We start from the raw sequence: 25,499 nt of genomic DNA, 5'->3' as shown, positions 1-25,499 counted from the left end.
CTTCAACTCCCAGAAGTCCCAGTCAGTGTGCTCATTGTTCAGGAATTCTGGGAGTTGAAGTCTCAAAAATCTAGAGGACCAAAGGTTGAGAACCGCTGTTCTAGAGAGTAAGAATGGTTCGGCCATGGGACCCATTACCTAAAGAGATGGTGGGGTCTCCTTCTGTGGACGTCTTCAAAAAGAAGTTGGACAGCTGTCTGCTGGGGATGCTTTAGTGCAGATGAGGGGATTGGATTTTATGGCCTAAGAGGCCCCAATGATTCTATAACTGTTAGGACTCTATAACTTTTCCCTCATTACCAAACCACTGTATCCCATCCCTCATTGCCTTAGGATGGACAAGGGACAGAAAGAAGCCTGCTTTTCCAAACCATGACTTGAGCCTTGCCCACATCTCCATACATTTAACACATCCTTCTGACCCTGGATGGGTATCTCAGGAGGGAGACCACCATGTTGGGGATGGTCAGATCGTAATTCTGTGGCGTAGCACTTGCTCCGTTCTGGAGTCCCGAGTCCAGCACTCTCTAATTTGATGGCCAGTGTTGGGGTTCATGTGTCCCTCCTCTACAGTGTTAGACTTCAAGAACTCTTGGAGGCATTTTTGAGTGCGTTTCTGCACTGATCCATCCCATATTCTTGTGTTTGGCATGCAAAGGACGGGGTGGGGGAGGACTCCAACAAATCATCTCATCTTTGGCTATTAATATCCTTGTGGGTGTAACAGATTGGCACGCTTAATAGCTCTTATTCTCGTCTGGCTGTTCCAATTTGCTCCTTCCCTGCCTTCTGGCGGATACGGAGAATAAGCTTTGGTTTGAGCTCAAGAAGAGATGTAGGCTTGAGCCGTGTCTTGAAATCCAGTTAATAATGTTACTGCTTTGTCTTTGGTGTGTAGTGCTGTAAGTGAGCTGGGTTGATGTGTTTGAATGTGTTGACCCTGCAAGTATAAAAATCGGCACGCCAGTCAGAACGTGAGGCTAGAAACATCCCCATTTTCTACATGCAGAGGATAGGCTAGGTCCTCAGTGCCGCTCCTCACATTGCCGGTTGGCGCTTCTGGGTATCCTCACAGGTGAAACTGTGCCCCGTGGACATTCTCTGCGCTCCTGTAGACTATATAGCCATTTTGAATTTCCTTCCCGGCAGTGTCCGTCAGCGTCCAGCCAGTTGCCACCCCGGTGCCGATTGTTGCCCACGCGTCCATTGGCGGCGGCCTCCAGACCCCCACGTCCGTCAGCAGCAGCATGCCGCCCAACAGCGACAGCGCAAAGAAGACGTTGGTGACCCTCTTTGCAAACAACAGCGGTGAGAGGGGAGAGACAGACCTTGCAAAGTAGATGGAGTTTCAGCTGGAGTGTAGGATCCATTCTGTTCCCAGGATTGCATTTACCCATGACCAGACCCTTTTGCTGAGGAAAGTGGGCATTTGTCTCTTGTGTGGATTGTGTAAACTGCATACCTTCTGTTATTCGGCATAATTTAACTTTACCCCCTCCATTCATTCCATTTTTTTTTCTTTTGGCTTGAAGTTGTTTAGCAGGACTCCAACCTTGGATTTTATAAAGGTACATAATATACCCTGCCCTTGAGCTGTTCCTTTACGTCAGAAACGGGCAAAAAGTAGTGTTGGTAGAGCTCTGTGTGATGCAGTAGCTTGGCCAGAGTTTCTGGCCCTGATAGTTGAGCAGCAACAAGCAAAATTGCAAGGGTTAAAGGGGGGGAAAGGAAAATTCTCTGGGTTGGTGAGAGGAGGAATCCACCGATGTTGTGTAGATTCCTCCTCAACAATACACCTTCACAACAAGGAGCTAGTGTGGCATTCTCTAGCGTGGTTGTGCTAATCTCTTCTCCCTCAGCCTCTGTATTCTTCTGCTGTAAGAATAGGGTTGCCAAGTTGGATATGGGACGGGGCTCTTGTAGCTCTAAGCCAGAGGTCTCCAGCCCTTTAAGAGGTTTTAGACTTCAGCTCCCCGAAGCCCCAGCCATTTTGACCAATAGTCTGGGATTCTGGGAGTCAAAGTGCAAAATCCCTTAAAGAGCAGTTTGGGGACTACTGTCAAAGAGACTGGGAAGCAATATGAGATCCCATAATGCTCTGTGACGCCAAGTGAAGGTACTTCTTCCCTTTCAAGCTCAGACTTCCAGCCACAGCCGCTCCTTCTCAACTTGACTTTTGCTGCTTGCTTGATGCTTCTGTGCTCTTCTCCCTTTGCTCTCACAAAGGAAGCAAGAGCCCTGTTGGGAGGAAGCAGGTGCAGTTGAAAATTCAAGGTTGAAAGGGAAGACGGGTACTTTTGGCCAGCTTCACAAAGTTTCATGGCACCTCTTCCTACGTCTCTGCATTCAGCCTTGGCTTCAAGTTACAAGAACCCCATCCTATATCCCACTTAGCAATCCTGTGTAAGAGATATGAACTGTTGCCTTTGTTCAGATCTGTGAGAGCATGTGCTTCCATGCCCTGGACTGTTGTTTTCTTGTGCAGTCCCAGGTGATACACCTAAAACGCCAAATTAGATCCTCCAGAATGTGACGTCTGTATTATTTAAGTGATCTTTGGAAAAGAGAGCAGCTTGGAACAACCAGAGTTTGAAAAGATGATTTTTTTTTGTGGGGAGACTACAGCGTTCAAGATATACATGCCAGTGTTGCCACTGGCTGGAGGTTTCCGGGAGTTGTGATCTCAAATTCTATTTGTAGAGCTGACTTTTCCCCCCTGAGGCCAAATCACCAGCAAATAGCCTCTCTTCTATCCAACTATTCAGCGGGCACACCTATCGTCCAGCAAAGTGGGCAGCCTCTGATCCTCACACAGAACCCGGCTTCCGGTCTGAGTACGGTGGTGACGCAGCCAGTGCTCCGGCCCGTACAGGTCATGCAGAATGCCAACCACGTGACCAATTCGCCAGTGACAAGCCAGCCCATCTTCATCACCACCCAGGTGAGGACTCCTTCCCAGGGATCCTTGGGTACCTGGGTACCTTGTGTCTGGCTTTGTTGTTGCCATGTGCTTTCAAGTGGTTTCTGACTTATGGCAACCCTGTTACTGGGTTTTCTTGGCCAGATTAGTTCAAAGGGGCATTTTAACCTGACGGTGCCAGGTGCCAACTGCAGGGCTGTCCCTTTCCAGCTGAAGACACAAAACTATCCCATGAGTCATTACACAGAACATGTTTGTATTGCATTTTTCAGTTTTTGAATATATTTAGGAATAGATAGGCCATATGTGTGTGTGTGTGTGTGTGTGTGTGTGTGTGTGTGAATGGAGTTTAGTTGAGAGAGGGAAGGAATGTGCGTCTTTTGAAGAGGCTACACAACATCTTGGTGTATTGAAGTGGGTAGGGGGGCAAAAGTGCCACCTGAAGCCTCCATGTCTTCCCAGTTGAACACAAATGTCTGGGCAATTCTTTGTTCAAAATGGGTCAAGTGAAAACCCAGAGTTTTAACTCCCTGCGCCTATTTGGTTCCTAACGCTGCTGAGAATGCTTCTCCATTCTTCTGTGCCCCAGGGTTTTCCTGTACGGAACGTCCGGCCTGTGCAAAACACAATGAATCAAGTTGGGATTGTCTTGAATGTCCAGCAAGGCCAAACCGTCAGGCCCATCACCCTTGTCCCAGGTAAGGCAGAGATGGGGACTTACCAAGGCAAGGTGAGGAGGTGAACGTGGGCCAGAGCTATGCAATCTGGAAACTTATCCCACTTGCAGGAGAGCTCCAGTAAACATGTGTGTATTTTAACTAAGAAGGGAGAAACGGCTAGATCGTGTACTTTACAAAATTTAGCCTAGCCCTTCCAAAAATGGTGTCCCTTCTCTGGCTGGGAGATGATGGGAGTTATATTCCTGGCACATCTGGAAGGCACCCTGTTAACATTGCTGAGACATTGTGATCCTACTATTTTCCAAAGCTGGAGTGTCATGAACTGACCAGCTCTTCCTTTGCTTTTCTTGCAGCCCCAGGGACCCAGTTTGTGAAGCCCACCGTCGGTGTCCCTCAGGTGTTCTCCCAAATGGCCCAGGTGAGACCTGGTCCAACCATGCCGGTCCGACCGTCCTCCAACACTTTCACGACGGTAATTCCGGCCACTCTTACCATCCGGAGCACAGTACCGCAGTCCCAGCAACAACCGCAAAGTAAGTCCTCTCCCAGCACCTCCACCACTCCTACTTCAGCGCAGCCAACAGCACTGGGACAGTTAACTGTACAACAGCCAGGGCAGTCCACTCAAGCTACTAACCCCAAATTAGGTAAGCCTTCCCATGGGGAAGAAAACCAAGTCTAACAAACATACAAAGAAAAGCAAATAACAAAATACAACCTATTATAATTATTATTATTATTATTATTATTATTATTATGTATTGGTCCTGGTGGTAGTGACGATCAGTATTGTTTTAACTGCTCTAGGCCTCTTTCAGTCCCATACAGGGGAAAAGGCAGGATATAAATATAGGCATAATAGCCTCTCTCCGCCAAGTGGAAAATAGTGAGCAGGTTGGTGCCCATTAGATCACACTGACATTACTAAAGATTGTCCAGTTGGTCACCTATAAGTGATTCTGAATTGCTGTTGTTGTTGTTGTTTTATTAACTGGGTCTACAGATCCTAACAAGCCTTGCTTTAGCCAGGATTCTGATTTTCACGGTGACTAACCGGATGCCTCTCTTTATTGTTTTAACCTAGTTTATTGACCATCTTGGGTAGGCTTTTGGTTGAAAGGCAGTATGGAAATATTTTTAGTAAAATAAATAAATAAACAACCCTACAAGCAGGATACAAACTTCACAGCACCTTTCCCTTTTGTTTTTGCCAATGACTAGCATGAAATAGTATTCAGCCTTTTAAACTTGTGGTATAAGCACTGTAGACTATGACTAGTAGTCATTGATAAAGTTAACTTTAATGTCTGTCAGTGTCACAGAGTGAACCTCTGGGTTGAGAGGTTATTTGTTAATTATATTTTTATCCTGTTCTTATTTTATCTATGATTCTGTCACTGGTCTCACATCCTCCGCTGCCTCCATTGTATCCTCATAATAGTGCTGCAAGGTAGACGAAGCTGAAGTGTCTGGGTTTAGGGTCACCTACCGAGTTTCATGGCCAGAATGTCTATACAGACTGGCCGCAAGGGCTTTGTACAGTCCCAGGCCAAGAGAAGTCTTTCCCAACACCTCCCAGCTGAAATCTTTTCACTAGAGTCTCAAAAGGAATGTATTTCTGCATATTGTTTCTATCTCCTGGAACAGCCTGGCTCCATTTTTCTAAAGCACACTAATGCGTCTTTCTTTATCTTAAACCAGCTCAGCCCATTTCCCTTCCAGATGTATTTAATGGCATCTCCCATCATTCCTAGCTAATATGGCCAGGCTGACATGGGACACATCTGGAAGCTGGGGAAGACTGCTTTAACTATAACATGAAACCCTGCCTGCCTCTCTCTCTGTTTCTGTCTTTCTCTCTGCCCCCCAATAAAATATTTGCTCCAACTCTTCCCTTTCCTACTCGGGTATGAAACCATTCCCCCCATCCCTCCTTTTTTCCTCCTGGCAGTGAGCATTGCAAGTTTTGTTACAGTGAAGAGACCCGGGATGACGGGCGAAAACAGCAACGAGGTGGCAAAACTAGTGAACACCTTGAACACCATTCCTTCGCTGGCCCAGAGCTCTGGTCCCATTGTGGTCTCCAACAACAGCCCCGCTCATGGCTCCCAGCGAGTGGGCACCTCCGAATCCTCATCACAGAAAGGTAAGTGCTGGGGGTGCTGGAGTGCTTGGAAAACCTGGAAAGGGCGGAGACTTATTTGGACCAGTACTTTGTGTCACAAGATCCACGTCTGTGTTAGTTGCATGGGAGGGCAGGTTCTGTGCTACCAGAGAGGGGTGCCTGGCATGGGTTCCTCCCAAGACAGAGTCACATATACCTTTCCAGGGAGGAGAGCTGCTCCCCAGTTCCAGTCCTCCCTGGTCCACAAAAAAATAAAATAAAATAGGATGTGTTTGAAAGTCCTACACTTGTAGAAGGAGCAGGTGGTGGCTTTGGTCCATGCAGCTCTCCTCTCCCTCACTTCTCTGGCACTGGTTTTGTAGTATGAGAAGGAACCCAGGCTGCTTCTTTCTGCCACACCTGGGGAAAGTGCATTTAATCATATTGTGCCAAGCAGAGAAGGAAGGAAAGTGCCCAGGATCAGATGCCTTGTCCTGCATCAACAGAAAGAACTCTTTATTGTCTAGTGTCTGGCAGGGTGGCTCCTCTTAACCCCTGCCCTGTCCTGATCCTCTTGCCTTTCTCCTTTCCAAGTGCAGCTCTTCAGTCCCTTTTTCTTTTCTTTTTTAACAATTCCATTTATGCTTGTTATTTGTCTTCTGACGTTATGGTGACTCTAAGGTGACTTGTATCGTGGGGTTTTCTTGGCCGAATTTGTTCAGAGGGATTTCTCCGTGGCTGGGAGAGAATATCATTTGCCCATAGTCACCCAGTGGGTTTCTGTGGCTGAGCGGGGATTCCAGTCCTGGTCTCCCAGTGTCCTAGTCCAGCCCTCAGACCCCATTGACTGTTCCAGTTTATGTTGCCCTTTCAAAAATGGAAAACCTCAGTGTGGTTTTTGCATAGGGCCAAGTCCCTCTTTCCCAAGCCTCTTCGTGCAGCCTGACCCATTCCTTGGCTTGTGTGGTGTGGGACTGAAAAAGGAGTCCTCTTTGGCTTGGGTTAGCCTTGCTTGAAAAACAGGCAAGGCTAGATCGGAGCAGTATTATTCTCCTGTTCCTCCAACCCCTCAGCTTCATATTGCAAGTGGGACTGAGATGAAATTGGGAGCTGCCTCCTTGCCAATGGCAAGAGGTTGGCAGATAAGAGAGTCAAACTGGGACTTTCCAGCTTTATGCTGGCATTGTTAGCCCTTCCACCTGTGAGTACTAGAAAATGCCTTCCCTCCCACAAACAGGAAAGCATAAAGAGCTCCTTGATTTTTCGGAATCTGTTTGGGACACAGGGATGCTGTTATTTGTGGTCTGGCTGCCTTTCCCCCTAAGTAAAAGAAAGCAATAGAAGGAGGGAGGAAAAGAAGGGAGGAGACCAGGTTGTGTGAAGGTTTCTGAAGAAGAGCGCAGGGCCGGTGGATTCCAGCCATGACCTTTTTTCCTGGTTCTGTTTCTTATAGTCAGCTCCTCGCCCATCCCCTCCTTCGACTTGCAAGAGAGCGGGCGGAAAGTCTGTCCACGGTGCAATGCCCAGTTTAGAATCACTGAAGCTTTAAGAGGCCATATGTGCGTAAGTAAACCCTTCCCATATTATGAGGTGGAGAACTGGTAAGACATTGCCTCGGACGAGGGATATTACCTTACCAGGGTTGGAAACTTGGGTTGGTCATGGCCTAGAATCCTAAACTTCAGGGCGGGTGGTCATTGAGATAACCCACACTTATTCACTGACTCACAAGATATTCACTGGGTTTGGGATCCATAGGCACCAGATGCAGCAGTGGACTTTTGACTTACAAAGGGGCTCCTGGCTTTGATAGCTAAATGGAGCCTCTGTGTTCAGAGGCGTTCTATCTAAGAGAATGCTTTTCTTTCTGGTCATCTTTTCCCCCCAATACAGTATTGCTGCCCGGAAATGGTGGAATTTCTGAAAAAAGGGAAGCCTCTAGAATCTGAACCAAATATCCAAGCCCCCAAGCCCTCTTCCCCGGAAAAGTCGGCGGTCGTGGTTTCCCCGCCTTCCTCCACTCCGATCCCTACGCTGTCGCCCTCGGCCAAAATCTCTGAGCAAAGCGACGGCGTAAGCGACGGGGCGCAGAGCAAGCTGATCATGCTGGTGGACGACTTCTACTACGGCAGGGACAGCGGCAAGGCGAACCAGCTGCTCAACTTCCCCAAAGTGCCGACCTCCTTCCGCTGCCCACACTGCACCAAGAGGCTCAAGAACAACATCCGGTAATGGCAGCCGGAGAAATGGCCAGGGTGGCGGAAGGGGCAGGGGATGCGTGGGAGATGGTCAGACATCCCTCCAGACACAGTGAATCTCTGGCCACGGAAGTCAGAGGCCTTGAGGGAGGGACCTGCCTTCATCAGAAGTCTCCTGTGTTTGCCTTGAAATGTTTAAAATGCTAATATGTAAAGAGATCTTGTTGTACCTTTGAGACTAACTTTAAGAAAGGAGTTGGCAGCATGAGCTTTCGTAGACTTAAATCTACTTCCACATATGCATTTGGTGCAGTGGAAAGCCAGGGACAGACCTATATAAGTCATTTGCTTTCCACTCCACAAAATGCATCTGAGGAAGTAGACTTAAGTCTATGCTGCCAACTTCTTTCATTTAGTCTCAAAGGTGCAACAAGATCTCTTTACATGCTGATTTTACAAACTTGCCTGGCTATGTCTTTCAGTTCAGCCACTTTGAAATGTTAGCACAGGTTGAGTATCAAACCACAAAATAGGTGCATTATGCAGTTAAACTATGCATGGCTGTTCATATACACATGTAATAAAGCAAGTTACACAACCCATTTGGTTCAGTATGTATCAACAAGTGACTGAAGTTCAGAAAAAAAACAACAACTGTATTTTATACACAAAGTACTACATAGAAGGGAATTCTTCCCAATTGTTCAAAATGAATTATTACCCAACAAGAGTTTACAGTTGTAGAAATTGTTGGCAGGCAGCACCAGATGTTTGGCTGAGAGCACCAGCAATGTTCCCAGGTAGCTTTCTTTTCTGTTTTGCCAGAATTAATGGCACAAGTGTCTCCTTCCTTCTGGCAGGTTTATGAATCACATGAAACACCACGTCGAACTGGATCAGCAGAATGGGGAGGTGGATGTCCATACCACTTGTCAGCACTGTTACCGGCAGTTCCCCACTCTCTTGCATCTACAGTGCCACTTGGAAAATGTCCATAGTCCCTATGAGTCAACCAGTAAGTTCCTGTCCCCGGGGGGCTGGTTTCCATGGCATCTTAAATGGTTGCGCCACAGCCATTGCCTGGCATGCATGAGCTGGAGTTGTCCCCTTACTCTTTGTATCAGAAACCTACCTGTCTGTTCTGTCAGCCAAGAGGACAGGAAGCTGGTGTTACTTGTCTAGTGGTTAAAAGAGTAGCAGTGTGTATATATGTACAGCAGGAAATAGAAAAGAGAGACAAGCTCCATGCGCTGTTAGATGGTCAACAGTTGACCATCTCCCATCATGTGGAGCTTGCTTATCTCCTTTACATTTGTTATTTTCTGCTAGCCCCATCATCAGGTATGATGTACTGAAAAATGCAAGGAGATTCATCCTTGCTCAGAGATCCTTCCATCAAAATTTGGATACTGCAAGGGACCAAAAAGGAGGGGGAAATGGATGGTGGAGGGAGTAAGAGAAATCCTATTTTCCAGTCACATCTACTAAGGCATAGTTGCATTGGATATGGAAATTTTAAAAGATTCATTTCTTTTAAAATTTCCCTGCAAATTGTTTTCTTTTTAATTTTCCACATTTCTCTGTTACTAAACAGAGTATCTTAATAAACTGAGGGCAGGGGGATTTCATCTGGAAAGCCATGTTCCTGAGGCTCGCCTCAGACCTCACACTAAACTGTGGTTTGCAAAGTTTTGTCTCTGGTTTCTTGCAATGTACATGTCGGTCCTGCTGCATTTGACTGTGTTACAGCAAAGTGCAAGATCTGTGAATGGGCTTTTGAGAGCGAACCAATGTTCCTGCAGCATATGAAGGACAACCACAAGCCAGGGGAGATGCCCTACGTCTGTCAGGTACGGGAGTGTTGTTTTAAACAAGCTGGGATCCAAATTCAAGTTGGAGTAAGGGTGAACCCCCAGACGTTCATAGACTGAAACTCCCATTAACCATAGCTAGCACAGCCAACGGTGATGGATGATAGATCTAGCAGCCCAGGGATGTTTGAAGGGCCACAGTGGCCCACCTCTGCTTTACCAGGCTTCCGTGGAGCTTCTAGCATGGTTTGTAATAAGTACAGACTAAGTACACAGAACATAGGGATGTATATTGGTCAGCTCTTCTTGGGTTCTTAATGCTGCTGTACTGATGGCTCTCCCAGGTCTGCCAGTACCGTTCGTCCCTCTACTCCGACGTGGACACCCATTTTCGAATGGTTCATGAGGACACGCGACACCTTCTCTGCCCTTATTGCCTCAAGGTCTTCAAGAACGGCAATGCCTTCCAGCAACATTTCATGAGGCACCAGGTAATACCCCTCCTCCTCAGCATAAGATGGTTGCTTAGGGCTGTAGGCACCAGTCACTTGTTCCATATGCCCACACCATCTTGTTTTAGGCAGCAGCAGCCCATTGCTATCTGGACAATAAAGCAGAGTTAAAACTAGAAATAAAAGTGTAGGAAAATCACAGGAGTCCTGAGGGGGGGAAAGCGGAAGTGTTTCTAATCTCTGGCACAGTTTTTCAAAACAATTACACAAAAACATGGAATGAAATAAAAAAAAGACTTAATTAAATGGAGTAAATATAAGCTATCCCTTATGGGAAGAATCGCCGCAATAAAAATGAACATCCTGCCACGAATGTTATATCTATTTAGCAACATTCCGATAATAGCAAATGAGAAATGTTTTGATATATGGCAGAAAGACTTGTCCAGATTTCTATGGCAAGGTAAAAAAGCAAGAATCAAATGGAAATTACTTACAGAAGAAAAAAATCAAAGGGGGATGTAATCTACCAAACTTAAAGATTTATTACTATGCGACATGCCTTAATTGGTTGGAAGAATGGATCAGCCTAAGAGATGAAAAATTGCTGGACTTGGAGTGTGCAAATTTAAACATGGGAATCCATGCATATTTGTGGTATGTTAAACCTAAGGACAAAAGCAACTTGAATCACCATGTGTTGAGAAAATCATTACTAAAAGTGTGGTATAAAATTAAAAAACAATTCTATAATCACATCCCCAAATGGGTATCAATTCAAGAAGCATATTACAAAAGAACAAATGGCAAAGTCTGCTTTACTAAAGGGAAAATCTGTAGAAAGTATGGAAAAAGAATGGAGTGTATTGAATTTCATTGAAGGAAATGTGTTACTAAAAAGTTCAAATAAATAAGGTTGATATATAATTGAAAAACGGAAAGCACCATGTGAATTTAACATTATAAGTTATGGACCAGGAACCAGTGTATAACTTACAGTATATAGTAATATCCAGATATAAGGGAAGGAACAAATAGAAGGATAACAATATGGATGATCAGATGTAACATATTTGTTATATGTTTAATTGTTTAAATGTGTAAATGTTGGTTTTAATAGGGGTGTTTCTAGGGTTATGGGGTTTCTTCTTTATTCCTTAGATGTTGTACTAGTCTATTCTAAATAAAATTTTAAAAAAAAAGGAAAATAATCTCTGGCATAGTTTAGATAAAACTCGATAGAAAAAGTTCTCCATGAAGTTGCAGCAGTCAAGGGAGGATTGGAAGGGGAAGGAGATTGCTCTGGCCCTCCAAAGGCTTGAGCCCTGGGAACAAAAATTCCCTGAAGGAGGAGGAAAGATTTTGAGTACCAATTGGTAGGTTTTCACTCTAGAAATGTTGAAATTATTCTTCATGGTGAAACCGTCGGTACTGTGCCTCAACCTAAAACCTAAACAACGTGATGCCTGAGGGATCCGAGACAGAAGCTGCCCTGGGTATATTCCCCAGTAACTCCATGTAGGACTGGGAGAGACTTGTTCCTAACATTTAAAAAAGCTGCTCCCAGTTCAGTTGATAACACTGGACTTTGAGTTACTTCCTCTGTTCCTAACACAATTACTTTCTGGTCAGGAGTGCCACCTTCCAAGGCTAGAGAAGAGCTCCAGTTTCCATTAGTGAATTAACCTTCCACTTTGTGTTGTCTGATTATTTGTGTGTGGCTGCGTTTCCTCCCACAGAAAAAGGGGGTCTATGGCTGCAACAAGTGCCGGCTGCAGTTCCTCTTTGCCAAGGACAAGATCGAACACAAGCTGCAGCACCACAAAACGTTCCGCAAGCCCAAACAGCTGGAGGGACTGAAGCCAGGCACCAAGGTAAAAGCAGCTTGTGTGGCGGGACAGCGGGGTTTGGCGCAGGGATGTAGCCTGGATTTTAGGAAGGGGGGGTCCAGACTAAGTGCCACCATTATAATGGGGCTTGGGTGCGGTGACGCAGCACCACACACCATTCATTTTTCTAATGGAAGGGGGGGGGGTCTGGACCCCAAGAAACCCCCCACCCCCCCGGCTACGTCCCTGTTTGGCGGGAGCCTCTGTACCTTCGCCAGTGGCCAGCGCTTGAAAATAACCAAGCGCCCTATATGCCCACTCTCTTCCTGGTTAGCATTCTCTGAAGATGCCAGCCACAGATGCTGGCAAAACGTCAGGAATAAACTCTTATAGAACGTGGCCACATAGCCCGAAAAGCCCACAAAAAACTAACCAAGCACCCCTTGGAGGGAAATTTAGGTTGGTCATGTCTAACTAGCAACTGGCACAATTGTTTGCACAGTTGCCTTGGCCACACAGCATTCAGTTAGCTCCTCCATTCCAGTCATCAGCATAGATACACCTCAGTTAACAAAGTGGATGTGTTCCTGGACATGGCTTCGTTATGCTTTTTACAAGATGGATGTCAGGTGGACATGCTGGGTATTGTTACTACTATTGCTGCTGTTACTATTATTATTACATCCACCCTTCTTTGCACGGCAGGTTACCATCAGGGCATCCAGAGGACAACCGCGGGCAGTGCCCCTCTCAGCCAGTGACATGCCCCCAGGCCTCCTGCCGGACGCCACGTTGCTTTCTGCTTCGTCGGACCCCCAGCCCAACTTCCCATACCCGCCTTTGCAGAGGAACATCCAGAAGAAAGCTGTCAGGAAAATGTCAGCACTTTTTACCAAGTTTCTAACTAAATTGTTCCCTTAAAAATAATTCCCCGGCTTCTTTTCAGCCCCAGAAACAAAAATGTAGTGCAGCAGTTAGGAACGCTGAGCTCTTTCTCCTTTGGGAGGATGCATGTTTTCAATATTCCAGGCAAAAGATAAGGGCAGGCAAAGAGTAGTAGTTTCTCTGCATGGAGGAGTGGTGTGTATATGTGTGTGAGAAAGAGAAAGAGGGAACCTTCTCTGCTTTGGGCCAGGTACCTGTTTGCAATGCCATATTAACATCCAAATTCTGCACTTGGGATGAATTACAGTGCAGCTTACCTTTTAGCCATTTCTCCTTAAGCATCCCATGTGTCTGTTTGCATCAGGACTATTTAGTAATAGAAACGGGGACTGGTACTTCATTATCTCTCTTAGTTGTTTTGGCAAAGCTGGGTTTATAAAACACAGGACCATAATCTGAACGTGGCTGCTGCCTGGTATTAGCTTCCCTTGGAGGTTTTCCTGGCCTTACCTGAAAGTCTCAAGGTTCAAACCTAGAGCCACGTATGTGTTCTGGCCCTCCAAAAGAGCCCTTCGTAGTGCTGTGAATCTTTGCATCAGGGGTGGAATCCATGCAACATCTTCTCTTGTCTGTTGTGGAAGCTGTCTACTTCCCTGCCTTTGGCTCTGCTGTTGGATGATTTAATCCTACCTTTCCCACACACATACATACACACAGATTCTTGCTGCATTACAACAGGACAGTAAAACCCTGCCCCTGCTTTGGCTCTCTCCTCTTGCCTGCAGGAGCATCCTCGGCAGGCAGACGTGCCTGGAGTGCAGTTTCGAGATCCCGGATTTCCCCAACCACTTCCCCACCTACGTCCACTGTTCGCTCTGCCGTTACAGCACCTGCTGCTCTCGCGCCTACGCCAACCACATGATCAAGTAAGGACTGCGGGCCGAGCGGGATTGATACCTGGGGAGAAATGTATTTTCTCTCATGGCTTCCAAATTTCGAAAAGCATTATATCTCTAGCCCTCCAGCTGTTTTGGACAGCAACTTCCAGCCATGAGTTGCAAAGACATGCCTGCAATATATAGATGTCTCTTCATCCTATCAGTAGCCTCACAGTTGGAGCAAGTAGGCTCATAGTAGCCCTATTCTGTTGTGAGAGGCTACTTGGTGTTCCTTGTTGGTGCAGCAGCTCATCTTCCCTTGCTCCTGAGAAGCTAGAAGAGCCCTTCCTCCGTGGTCCAAAGGTTGGGATTACATATGGACTGGCTTGCACTGGGATGAAGTATTATTGGTCTCTTTGTGAAGTATGGTGTTTCAAGTTTGAGGTGACATCATAAGAGCTGTATTTCCTAATCTCCATGTGTTCTTGTTCTTTTTTAACAGCAACCACGTTCCTCGCAAGAGTCCAAAATACCTGGCCTTGTTCAAAAACTACACTGCATGGTAAGGAGAAGGGTTTCCTTTGTCTATCCTTTGGCAACACTGTTTGCCTCCAGGGGCCCAAGAATTATAGCACCCTGATTCCACTTACCTGCCCTGGCAACATCCCATGGAATCCTGGGATTAGGAGTTCAGTATTTCTAGTGCCTCATCAAGCTACAGATCCCAGGAATCCCTAAGATGTTGCTGTGGCATTTAAAGTGGAGTCAGACCTCTATAATGGGATTTGTTGTTGTTGTAGGCCTTCATGTCAAGTCTGACTTACGGCAACCTTAGCATGGGTTTTTCTCAGCAAGATTTGTTCTAAGGAGCTTTGCCATGGCCTTCTTCTATGGCTGAGAGAGTGCATCACGCCCAAGCTCACTCAGTGAGATTCCCTTGTCTTCCAGAGTCCCTAGTACAACAGTCAAACCATTAAATTATCCCATTTTATAGCCAAGGGTGGCATTCTCAGAAATAAAACAAGGACCTCTAAAGGGCCAGAGAAAAGCTCTAGATGCAGTTTGATTTTATGTCGTTTGGAAATATTTGGTTGGTTTAAAAAAAAAATCACAGGAAGCATTCTCAAATGGATGTGCTTTTTGGCAGCGAGACCCGCCACTTGAAGAGTGCCATTCTTGTTTTCTTTTCTCTTCCCTCTCTTAGTGGGGTACGGTTGGCCTGCTCTGCGTGTGTCTTTGCAACGTCAGAAGGAGACGCAATGGCCAAACATCTCGTGTTCAACCCTTCACACGAGTTCAGCAACGTCATTCTACGAGGTACGGACAAGGAGCTGGGTGGAGGGCTGGGAATGGGAACCCAACCACCACACCCACATTCTCCCTGTTACATTTTCCTTTCTCTGCCAGTGCTTGCACCACCAAACACAATTCCTCATGGGAAAAGAATCCCCTTCTGTCACCATCTTTCTGTTACATGCCGCTCTGCTGCTCATTCTCCCTCACATTCTCACACACGTTTCGAGAGGGAGACCAAAAGTAAAGTTTCCTCTTTCTTTGAAGCAGACTCTTGTGCTTCTCTCTTGCCCCTGCTGTACATCCACTTGGTCCCTCAGTGGTTCTGTCTTGTCTTACCACAGCATCCCTGGCTGCCTTGCCTTTTCCAGATCCTTTTCACACTGAGCCATGGCAACATTCTGTGGAATCCTGGGATTTGTAGTTTGGTGAGGCCCTAGAGAACTCAAAATGCCCTCTCCCTGAACTGTAGTTCCCAGGGGAACATAGGATGATGCCATGGCAGTTAAAGTGGAGCCACAGTGCTGTAACTGTGCAGGGCAAATGGCCCCTGGTCTCTTTGTTCTCCCTATTTTTGCAGTTGTGTTCCTCCCTCTTTGTCTCAGGAGCCCCTTGGAAATTCCTGGGTTTGTTGGAATTGGGGCTCCCTTTCAGAATGTGCCACACAGTCATTGGGCCAGGTTTTGGTATTTTATGGGCCTTCCTTTCCGTGTTAGGAGAAACTTCAATGGCTCAGGGGAAGAGGAAACAAGGGGGAAAGGCCATGCCAGCCAATGGAAGGGTTGGCCCATGCCTGACTTGTGGGGAGAGCAGAAGGCACAGGCTTTGGGTGGCCAGTGGTTGACCAAGGGGCAAGAGACATTTGCAGGCCAAGCAGACTGGTTCCAGAAAGGAAGAAGCAGCTGAGGGTAGCAGAGTTGGCACACACACTGGGAACAGCAGGCTAAGGGTGGCAAGCATTTCTGAGCTACTACGGTTTTGATAAATGGTTGCTCTCTTAAGACTTGAATTTTAAATGGTGATAGAAGAGGGCATGAGACAGTCACTGGGGTGGCATGGGACTGGGGCAGTGCCACTGATTGGGGCAAAGCGTCTTGGCTGCTGAAAGCTCAGTGGCTTTCCTCAGAGTGGAAAGGGCAAAAATGACTGGCTGCCTGTCTGTTTGTATGCATTATAAACAGGAAACTTGACATTGTATTTCCTGTACCCACCTTACCTTCTCCTTCTTGCCTTTTTTTTTTAGGTGGTACTACCTGGATTTCCAATTCAAGGTGAGCCTTTGCCAGTTTGCTGTCTGGCAGATTCTGTTCTTCCCTCTCTATTCCCCTATAGAATATTTTCCTTTCTCTTTTTCTCAAAATGAGAATAACTCTCTTGTTCTTCCTTTGCCTTCAGGTCTGCTCAGTCCTTTGACCAAGCCGTGAAGGCTCCAAGCCCCACATACTCCCCAAGTAAAGCTGCTACTGTGAATGCACCCTCTCCTCCGCCCGAGGAGGAGGTGGAGAAGGAAGTGGAAGCGCCCGAGGAAGTGCCCGAGGCTCCCAAAAGACCAACCGCCCCGGTGGCCCAGCCGGAAGAATGCTTGACCATCGAAGAGCAAGAAGAGGCGCCTCCTGCAAAGGAAGTCCCTGAACTGGCCAGCAAAAAGGAACAGCTCTCAGTCAAGAAACTCCGGGTGGTTCTCTTTGCCTTGTGCTGCAACACGGAGCAAGCGGCCGAACATTTCAAGAACCCTCCGCGGAGGATTCGGCGCTGGCTGAGGAGGTTCCAGGCCTTCCAAGAGGAGAACGTGGGCTCTCTGTCAGAGGGCAAGTACTTGGGTTTGGAGGCTGAAGAGAAGCTGGCTGAGTGGGTTCTCACCCAGAGGGAGCAACAGCTGCCTGTCAATGAGGAGACCCTCTTCCAGAAGGCCACGAAGATCGGGCGGTCCCTGGAGGGGGGCTTCAAGATCTCCTACGAGTGGGCCGTCCGGTTCATGCTCCGGCACAACCTCAGCACACACAGCCGCCGGGCGGTGGCGCACCCGCTCCCCAAAGATGTGGAGGAGAATGCCAACTGCTTCCTTGAGTTTGTCCAGCGGCAGATCCACACCCAGGACCTCCCGCTCTCCATGATTGCCGCCATCGATGAGATCTCCCTCTTCCTGGACGCAGAGGTGCTCTGCAGTGATGACCGGAAGGAGAATGCCTTGCAGACGGTGGGGACGGGCGAGCCTTGGTGCGATGTCGTCTTGGCCATCCTGGCCGACGGGAGCGTCCTGCCTACCCTCGTCTTCTATCGGGGTCGTGTGGAGCAAGTCGCCAACGTGCCGGAGACTATCATCCTCGAGGTGAAGGAGAGCGGCTACAGCGACGACGAAGTCATGGAGGTGTGGGCCGCCAAGGTGTGGCAGAAGCACATAGAGAGTCAGAACAGCAAGGGCATGCTGGTCTTGGACTGCCACCGGACGCACCTCTCGGAAGAAGTCCTCTCCGTGCTGAGCTCCTCCAGCACCCTCCCGGCCGTGGTCCCTGCCGGCTGCAGCTCCAAAATCCAACCCTTGGACGTTTGCATCAAACGGACCGTGAAAAACTTTGTGCACAAAAAGTGGAAAGAGCAGGCCAAGGAGATGGCCGACTCCACCTGCGACTCGGACATCCTGCTCCAGCTGGTGCTGTGCTGGCTGGCCGAGGCCCTGGAGGTCATCAGCGACTGCCCCGAACTGGTGCAGCAGTCCTTCCTGGTGGCCAGCGTCCTTCCCGGCCCCGACGGGACGGCCAACACCCCCAACCGCAACGCCGACATGCAGGAGGAGCTGATCGCCTCGCTGGAGGACCAGCTGAAGCTCAACCAGGAGCCGCAGGACGACGAGGGCGACTCGCAAGACGGCCCTGCGGCCGAGGAGTCCGCCACCCCAGAGATCCTCCACCAGCTCTTTGAAGGCGAGAGCGAGACGGAGTCCTTCTACGGCTTTGAGGACGCGGATTTGGAACTGATGGAAGTCTGAGCCTCTGCCTGGTCCGGAGAGGAGGAAGAATTCTCTCTTCCTCACTCTCTCTTTTTTAAAGAAGAAAATTGATGTTGGACGAGACCATTTTCACCTCCCTGTGGATTTGTGGGTATAGGAGATTGGTAGGCGAACGTGCGGACTAATAATAGCCATTTCCGATTTTAAAAATTCTCCGTGATTAATTTGTTTCTGGATCTCCCCCCTTTTTGTTGAATCACTGTGTTGCTATTTTCCGGAGAGATATCGTGGGTGAATTTTTATTTTTTGGCATTTTTCTTTACCTCACTGTATTATAGTTTTTTTTTGGGGGGGGGGGGGTCGTTGTTGTTTTTTTGGTTTTATACTGTGCGAGAAAAGGTTTTTAATTATCCTACATCATCAACGTGACCTTTTTTATTTCGGAAGATAAGGAAGAACCAGTGTGTAACTAACAAACGAGTATCTCAAAATCTCTTTTTAATTTGTTGTAACGTGGATCTTTTTTCCCCTCTCTCTTCTTTTAACACCTGGACCCAGAAACGTAGTTTTCTGAAATAACCTCCCCTCCTTTTTTAAAACGATTTTTAGGAATGAATGATTACCGTGTGACAGATTCAAGACCTGCCCCTTCAAACGTCTTTATTGAAAATGGCAATTCGTCGCAGGCGCTGTTGTATAGGGAGCGAAGGGAGAAACGCCACCTGTTCGTCACCAGCAAATGGATCTTGGGACACAGTAGTGCGGTTGTTTGAAAGAAAGGTTATGAGCTACTTCAAGGAACGTTACCTGGACTTTGAGACAACTGATGTAACCGTCTCTTTTTTCAGCTATTGGACAATGTGTTCCTTTGAACGCCGCTTGCGGAAGAGCTCCAGCGACGGCAAGTTTTCTCGGCCGGTTGCTTGCGCACGCTAACTCTTTTACGGACCAGCAACTTGACCGTTTTGAAGGCAAAAAAACAACCCCGTTATCCCGCTTCCCCCGGCCACATCAAGACACTACGTTTCCCCGAACCGAGTGCTCCGATCGAAACACGACGGGCACAAAACCTAGGGTTTTTTCTCTCTCTCTCTCTTCTTATTTTTCACTGCCAGCTTACAGAGACAAAAAAAAAGAGAAAATGACATTTTTCTACCGTTTGCATGTTTGAGGTTTTTTTTTCTTTAAAAAAATTGTAACGTATTACGGTCTGAAAAACGAAACCGTTTTGACATAAAAGGAAAAAAGAAAATATGGGACCCTCTTCCCTGCACCTTTTCTGTTCTTTCCGTTGAGGTTTCGAGACTTTTCCCCCCCAAAAAACCCCCCCCGCTCCGCCCCGTTGACTCAAGGCAACCAGGACAAAAGGGTGGGCTGGCCTGTAAATGGTTCATCTTCAAAAAATGTACATATGTGGAACATTTAATAAAGCCAGGGAAATGGATTTATAAACACGTGGTCCCTTTATTTGGCAGCGAAAGGTCGGGGTTGTGGAAACAGTGAAGTTCGTACGGAAGAGACCTGGGCTCCAAACCTGCATTTTCTTTGGGCTTTGTGTGCTGGATGTAAGGGTTGCTCAAGGGAAGGTGGATACCAAAATGGTCTTGATGTTTCCCACACAAGGTTTATAACACCGGAGAGAAATTATCCTCTGCTCCCCTTTTAGTATAGCTCAGCTCCTCTTGTTACTTCACCTTCTTTCTGTTTTGGCAGCCAGACGGGGGACGGTTGTGGATAACACGAATGCAAGCCAGGAGGAATGGTCTTCAGCATAGGAAATAGCGGCAGAGCACAGGAGCCGTCCAAAATGTGAGAGCCCATACTTTCCAGCTTTAACTCATGGGTGGGCAACCAGAGGGCTGCACTGACCCATAGAAGACTACTACTATCTGTATTTGGATTTCAGTCTTCTTCATAATCCACGACTGGAGGTTGTCATGGGTGGCATCACCCAAAACATCTGCCAGACAACAACAGCAAAGTAGGCAACTTTGTGATGGGGGCTGGCAAGAAAGGGATGCTGATGTTAAGTGTGTGCTAATGTGCATGTTATGTTCCACATACACATTAGAAAACTAGGACACAACATTCCCTAAAGGGCTAGTTTCCTATGTGTGTGCATTTTCTTTTAACGTAGCCACGTCCGAGGAACACGCAGAACAACTCCGAAAAAGTGTAAACCTGCAGCATAGTTCCTAAAGCAAGACCAGAAGCATCCGACGGAAGCTGTCCTTTCAACTGAGAAACAGCTCCTTGTGGGAAATGACAAATCAGGCTTTCAAGTGACAACTGTTCATAAACAGGCAAGAATCTCTTGTTTTATTTGTGTTTACAAAAAACAAATATTTGAAGTTGTGTTAATTCTTGAACACCAAACAGTTGCTAGCAGGACGGGGAATTTTATCTCCATAGAAAACAGCTGGCATGTTTTCCAGATTCATTCAAAGCCACTAGAGAAAAGGGGAGGGAAAAAAAAGGGGGGGGGGAGTATCAGGTTTGCTCCAACTGAATCGATAGGAGATGCACAATATCTGAAAACATTTACAACACGGAAAGTACATTGGATTGTGGGTGGGTGTTTTTTTGGTTAACTAAAGTGAGTAAATGAAGTGCAGTGTGTAAGTATGGCATGATGACCTCAATCCTGCATCCCAGGAGTAGTGTAAATAGTGAGTATGGACAGGCTTAGAAAAGCATCAGTTTACGTTCCCATAGCCGGACGTGAAATGGTTTACCGCAGCACTGAAACCCTTGGAGAACATTGGTGGATCTCAACACTAATGTCTTCACATCTGACTATGAGAACGTAGCCAGACACGTCTCTGAGACTGTTTGCTCGCTGCAAAGTACAGAATGGCTGTGTCGGATGCTGTCGAGGCCTTTTCAATAAGTCGGTAACGGGTGGGAGCTTTGGCCATTGTAGGAAAGAATGGCCAAAGCTATCATAAGAATACTATAGTTCTAGGATGCCCTCTTCTACTGACCAAGAAGCTGCCAGCAAGGCCAGCCAATGTCTCTGGATGAGGTCTGGAAATGCTTTTTTGCTATGCAGACCAACACGATCTCTGGACCTCTATCCAGGATACAGAGGCACTTTTGAACCTTTCCGGCTTACCTGACCAGGTGCGCTATGTCCCAGTTGGTCTCCAAGGAGAGAGGGCCTTCCACTTCCACGCCTTTTTCCGTAACGACTGTGATCTCGTACTGAAGAGAGGAGAGCAAAACGTTAGCCCCCTCCGCCAGATCGGTTTGCCTCTTAAAACAGTAGGTCGACCAAAGGCAGACTGGGATCCACTGCAAGATCCCAGGGGATCTGCAAACCAGGGTACAGACTTGCGTCTTCAGGGAGGGTAAGCCTATCCATCCAACCTGAAGCCTGTCCACCTTTTATACCTCTGAAGGCTAAAAAGCACAAGGGGGGGGGGGATTTAGGAATGGACCAATGTTACTCAGGCATTCCTGGGCTTGTGATCCAATAGCTAAATAGTGCCTTTGAAGGCCTATTTAGTGCCTTTGAAGCCGCAACTCCCCGCCTGCCGCTGCCATAAACGTAACAACCTGGAGACTTACTCTATTGAAGGAGCGAGCATCTCTGTAGTAGAGGATTTTCATGCAACGCTCGATGAGGGCCCGGGCCTCTTGCTGAGACAGGCTGGGCTTCTTCTCCAGGGCGTCTCTCATTAGAGGCTGCGACAGAGAGAAAGCGGAGTCACCGAACCAGGGTTTGCAAGATGGAGCTCAACATTATTGCTTGCCCGCTCATAGCTGAACTCAGCTGGGGCTCTGGGCACCACTTCCAACAAGCTGCCCTTCTCCTCGACGCACGATGCTCACCTGCGCCACATAGGACCCATACCCAGTCGCGAGCGAAGGAGCTTCGTACGCCACACCAAGCATGTCGACATAACCTAGGAACCTGGGAGAGAAGCAGGGGCTTTTAAGTACGGTAGGAAGCAAAACCCACCTTTGAGATTTCAACTGCGAGCTGCGTTTGTTAGTAACTGTCAGATATTGTACTGCAGAATGGGCCACATCCAGAAAGCGCCAGTGGTCAAAAGCACTGTTGCGACCGCGGCCCACAGACTGCGCAGGGCTGGCTTACCCTTCTCCGTTGGCATAGCCGCCAATGACCACGGTGTTCCAGAGAGGGTTCATCTTGGACCGGCGGTTGTACATGGCACGCGTCAACCAGGAGTGGATGGCCTTGGGGCTGTAGCTGTGGCCGTCTCCCAAGAGCTCCTCATCGATCCTGGAAGAGACAAAGTGACATTTAGGGCCGCCAGACCCACAGCTATGGGCTGTCAGAGCATTGGCGTTAGACGGTCAAACAAGCTACTGAGCTTACATGGCTTTGCTTCAGAGACTTGTGCATTCAAAACCCGATGGAGAAGATGGCAACTTGAGGAACGATGGGATGGATGGGGAGGAAGCAATGGAAGGATCCCTCGAACATACAGCTAGAAATGTTGAGAGGAAACTTCCCCAACCAGTATTCTCTAGTTTGGACTACAATTCCCATCTTTCTGGGCCATGAGGAGAATGGAAGGTGTTGCCCGAAACATGTGAAGGGGGAAAATGGATAGAATGACCATCCCGAATGTCTATTGCATGAGTGAAAACCCACTTTATTGGACAGAACCACAGCTGGGTTTTTGCCTCTAAGGTAATAACGGTGGGCAGATTTCAGGCTTGAGGGAACCTTCTGGGGGACCTAAGATCATAAAGTTGGAAGAGACCTCAAGAAGGGCCTTGATCCAGTCCAGCCCTGTTCTGCCATGCAGGAACTCTCCATCAAAGCATCCCCATTGACAGATGGCCATCCAGCCTCTGTTTGAAGACCTCCAAGATGGCTTCCTAGCTCCACTCAGCCCTCTTTTACAGGAAGAGGGGTCCATTAGTCCCACGCTTCGGGGGCCACCCGACTTACACCATCTGTTCGACGACTTGCTTGAGATACTGGAAGTCGGCGTAGTCTCCGGAGGCCCCCAGGACGGTGCTGTCGTTCACCTTCATGATCCTGGAGATGTTCCGGAAGCGGGCCAGGGACCCGTAGGAGCCCAGCATGTCGGCAGCGATGATCACCCCGCCGTCAAACTTCAGCCCCAGGACGGAGGTCCCCGTCACCATGGGGCTCCTTTTGGGGGAGAGAGAAAGGGACTTTAGGCGCATTGACCCACAGCCTTAGAATGATAGAGTTGGAAGAGACCCCAAGAAGGGCTCTGGTCCAGTCAAGTCCATTCTGCCATGCAGGAACTCTCCATCAAAGCATCTTTGACAGAAGGCCATCCAGCCTCTGCTTAAAGACCTCCAAAGGAGGATGCAGGTGGGCATCAAAATGCATTGAAGGCGGCAAAGAAAGAGGCAGAGGAGCCAAGGGAAAGAGGGGATGATGGGAGATGTTATCCCCAAAGGAGAGGCAACGTAGCCTAGCATCCTATATAATAAGCATCACTCCTCCTGCTTTAGCTGCCTTGGCTCCCTCCTACAGTAGAAAGAACTACAAGTCCCAGGAGTCCATGGGGAGAAGTGCGTCATTTCCGCACTGCGGATGCCCCCTCTGACGTCACAGTGACGTCACTGGGTGTCCCCCCCAAACAAAGCCCCCGACTCACAGAGTCCTGGAGGTTCCTGCTGCCTGGGCTCCGGTTGCCGGGACGGAGGGCGAGTAAAGCTCCCCCGGAGCAGGACCTCCGGCCCAGAAGGGGATCGGGCTCCGGAGCAGCGAAGGGACCTCCATCATTCCTGCCTTCCTCGCTGAGCAGCCGCTTAGTCACTGAACAGGAAGCGCTCTGACTGCGACTGAGCATGCGCGACGCGGAAAAGCGCATGCGCGGTAGAGGAGTGGGGAGTTGGGCCGCACTCAACATGGCGGCTCCGCTCCTCCTTTACTGCGCATGCGCCGCATCACATCTCCGCACGGAGCCGCCATGTTCAGTGCGGCCCAACTCCCCGACCCTTTCCTCCTTTCCGCTCGCAACTCCTGGAGCCCGCAAACTTAGGCTGCCTCATCTTTTGAAGGAAAGGCTCTCGGCGTGTGGCGAAGAAGAGTCCAGGCGGAGGAGAAAGGCGAGTTTGGTTTTTTTATTCGCCATTTTGAGTGTGGCTTAAAGCTGGGGTCATAGAGTATCAAGCAACGGGGAGCCTAGAGCGGCGCGTAAAGAGACTGGACACACTTCCGGTCTTCTAGAGAACTTGTTCTCTGCGAAAGCTTTCAAGGGGTCATAGAGAGGGAGGCCCAGAGCGGATGTGGGTAAGGAGGCGTGGCCAAGGGCGGAGGGGGCGTGGCAGAGGCCTCTTGGCGGGAGAGTCAAAACCCAGCAGAATGGGTTCTCCATCGTTCTCCAAGGCAACATCTTCCACTGTCAAGCAGCCCTTATGTCAGGAAGACCCTCCTAATGTTGAGCTGCAGTCTCTTTCCCTGGAACTTGCATCCATTGCTCCAGGTCCTATTCTCTGGAGCAGCAGAAAACAAGCTCGCTCCCTGTTCAATGTGACACAATGGAGCAATGGATGCAAGCCCAGGAAAAGAGATTCCACCTCAACATTAGGAGGAACTTCCTGACAGTAAGGGCTGTTTAATGGTGGAAGATATGCCCTCTGAGATTTGGAGGTCTTTAAACAGAGGCTGGATGGCCATCTGTCAATGGGGATGCTTTGATTGAGAGTTCCTGCAGGGCAGAATAAAGGGGTTGGACTGGATCAGGGCCCTTCTTAGGGTCCCTTCCAATCTAGGATTCAAAGTATGGTGGCCCCTTGGTACCTGATGGTATCAAAATCGTACATGGACACACAGCAATAGCATCAAGAAAAGTCGGCAATTAACAAAACAATGAGGAAATGTAATAAAACAAGCGGATTCCTTCAGTTCTGGCCATCATCAATTGGGGAAGGACTGCTTTTTGTGTGTGTGTGTGTGTGTGTGTGTATACACACACACACACACACACACACATATACATGTACATACATATATACACAAGCCATGGATAGTTGACTCTGTGGATAAGGAATCCATTCAGGCTGTAAATTAGCAGCCGTTACAAAACCTGCATGTAATACCTGGGTTTGCAACCCTAGCGATGTAGGTGAATATGTGGCTTGGTCATGGCCACCCCATGGTTTTCTGTGGCAGAGCAAGGAATCGAACTCGGGTCTCAAAAGTTTCAGTCAAATGCTCAAAGGCGGCCTGGTGTTAGACAAAATGGCACGGTTGCAGGGGATGCAAAATTACCAGGCATCTATAGTTTGGGTGTGTGTATATATTGTGTGACCTGGAAGGCAGGAGTGATTTGCATGTGTATTGTTTTCTTGCTATATACTGTATACCCAAGTCCTTTCCAGGCAAGCGTTCCCTGAAGATACCAAAGCCACAGATGCTGGCAAAACGTCAGGAAGAAACTCTTCCAGAACATGGCATTCACAGAGGCCCCTGAAAACCCCACAAAAAACCATGGGTGCCGGCCATGAAAGTCTTCGACTTCATACCAAGCATCTCTCTTTGT

The 25,499-nt window shown here is 48.1% G+C and overlaps 2 protein-coding genes across 7 annotated transcripts in view; one reads left to right on the top strand and one right to left on the bottom strand.

The window, feature by feature from the left end:
• POGZ (pogo transposable element derived with ZNF domain) overlaps positions 1-19,449 on the top strand; it is a 28,350-nt gene extending 8,901 nt beyond the window's left edge. The window contains exons 3-19 of one of the 6 annotated variants that reach the window (XM_042439712.1): positions 1,150-1,308; positions 2,766-2,941; positions 3,510-3,618; positions 3,954-4,247; positions 5,576-5,746; positions 7,158-7,267; positions 7,598-7,932; positions 8,763-8,917; positions 9,652-9,752; positions 10,058-10,204; positions 11,905-12,039; positions 12,700-12,872; positions 13,665-13,805; positions 14,260-14,319; positions 14,962-15,074; positions 16,294-16,321; positions 16,446-19,449. In XM_042439712.1, the coding sequence (XP_042295646.1) occupies positions 1,150-1,308; positions 2,766-2,941; positions 3,510-3,618; positions 3,954-4,247; positions 5,576-5,746; positions 7,158-7,267; positions 7,598-7,932; positions 8,763-8,917; positions 9,652-9,752; positions 10,058-10,204; positions 11,905-12,039; positions 12,700-12,872; positions 13,665-13,805; positions 14,260-14,319; positions 14,962-15,074; positions 16,294-16,321; positions 16,446-18,036 (3,998 nt within the window). In that variant the 3' untranslated portion in view covers positions 18,037-19,449. The other 5 variants (XM_042439711.1, XM_042439714.1, XM_042439713.1 and 2 more) reach the window with 5 other exon arrangements.
• Positions 19,450-20,287: 838 nt separating this feature from the next.
• PSMB4 (proteasome 20S subunit beta 4) lies at positions 20,288-23,788 on the bottom strand. Its single transcript, XM_042439722.1, has 7 exons — positions 23,610-23,788; positions 22,925-23,131; positions 22,100-22,246; positions 21,832-21,913; positions 21,568-21,684; positions 21,113-21,201; positions 20,288-20,447 (listed from the first exon to the last, which is right to left on the bottom strand). The coding sequence occupies exons 1-7, from the start codon at positions 23,735-23,737 to the stop codon at positions 20,435-20,437; spliced, it is 783 nt and encodes a 260-aa protein (XP_042295656.1). The 5' UTR covers positions 23,738-23,788; the 3' UTR covers positions 20,288-20,434.
• Between the last annotated feature and the right edge of the window lie 1,711 nt (positions 23,789-25,499).

Source organism: Sceloporus undulatus, chromosome 9 (genome assembly GCF_019175285.1).
Source record: "Sceloporus undulatus isolate JIND9_A2432 ecotype Alabama chromosome 9, SceUnd_v1.1, whole genome shotgun sequence".
Lineage (NCBI taxonomy): Eukaryota > Metazoa > Chordata > Lepidosauria > Squamata > Phrynosomatidae > Sceloporus > Sceloporus undulatus.
The sequence above is the reverse complement of the archived record's forward strand: the minus strand, read 5'-3'. Positions and strand labels throughout refer to the sequence as shown.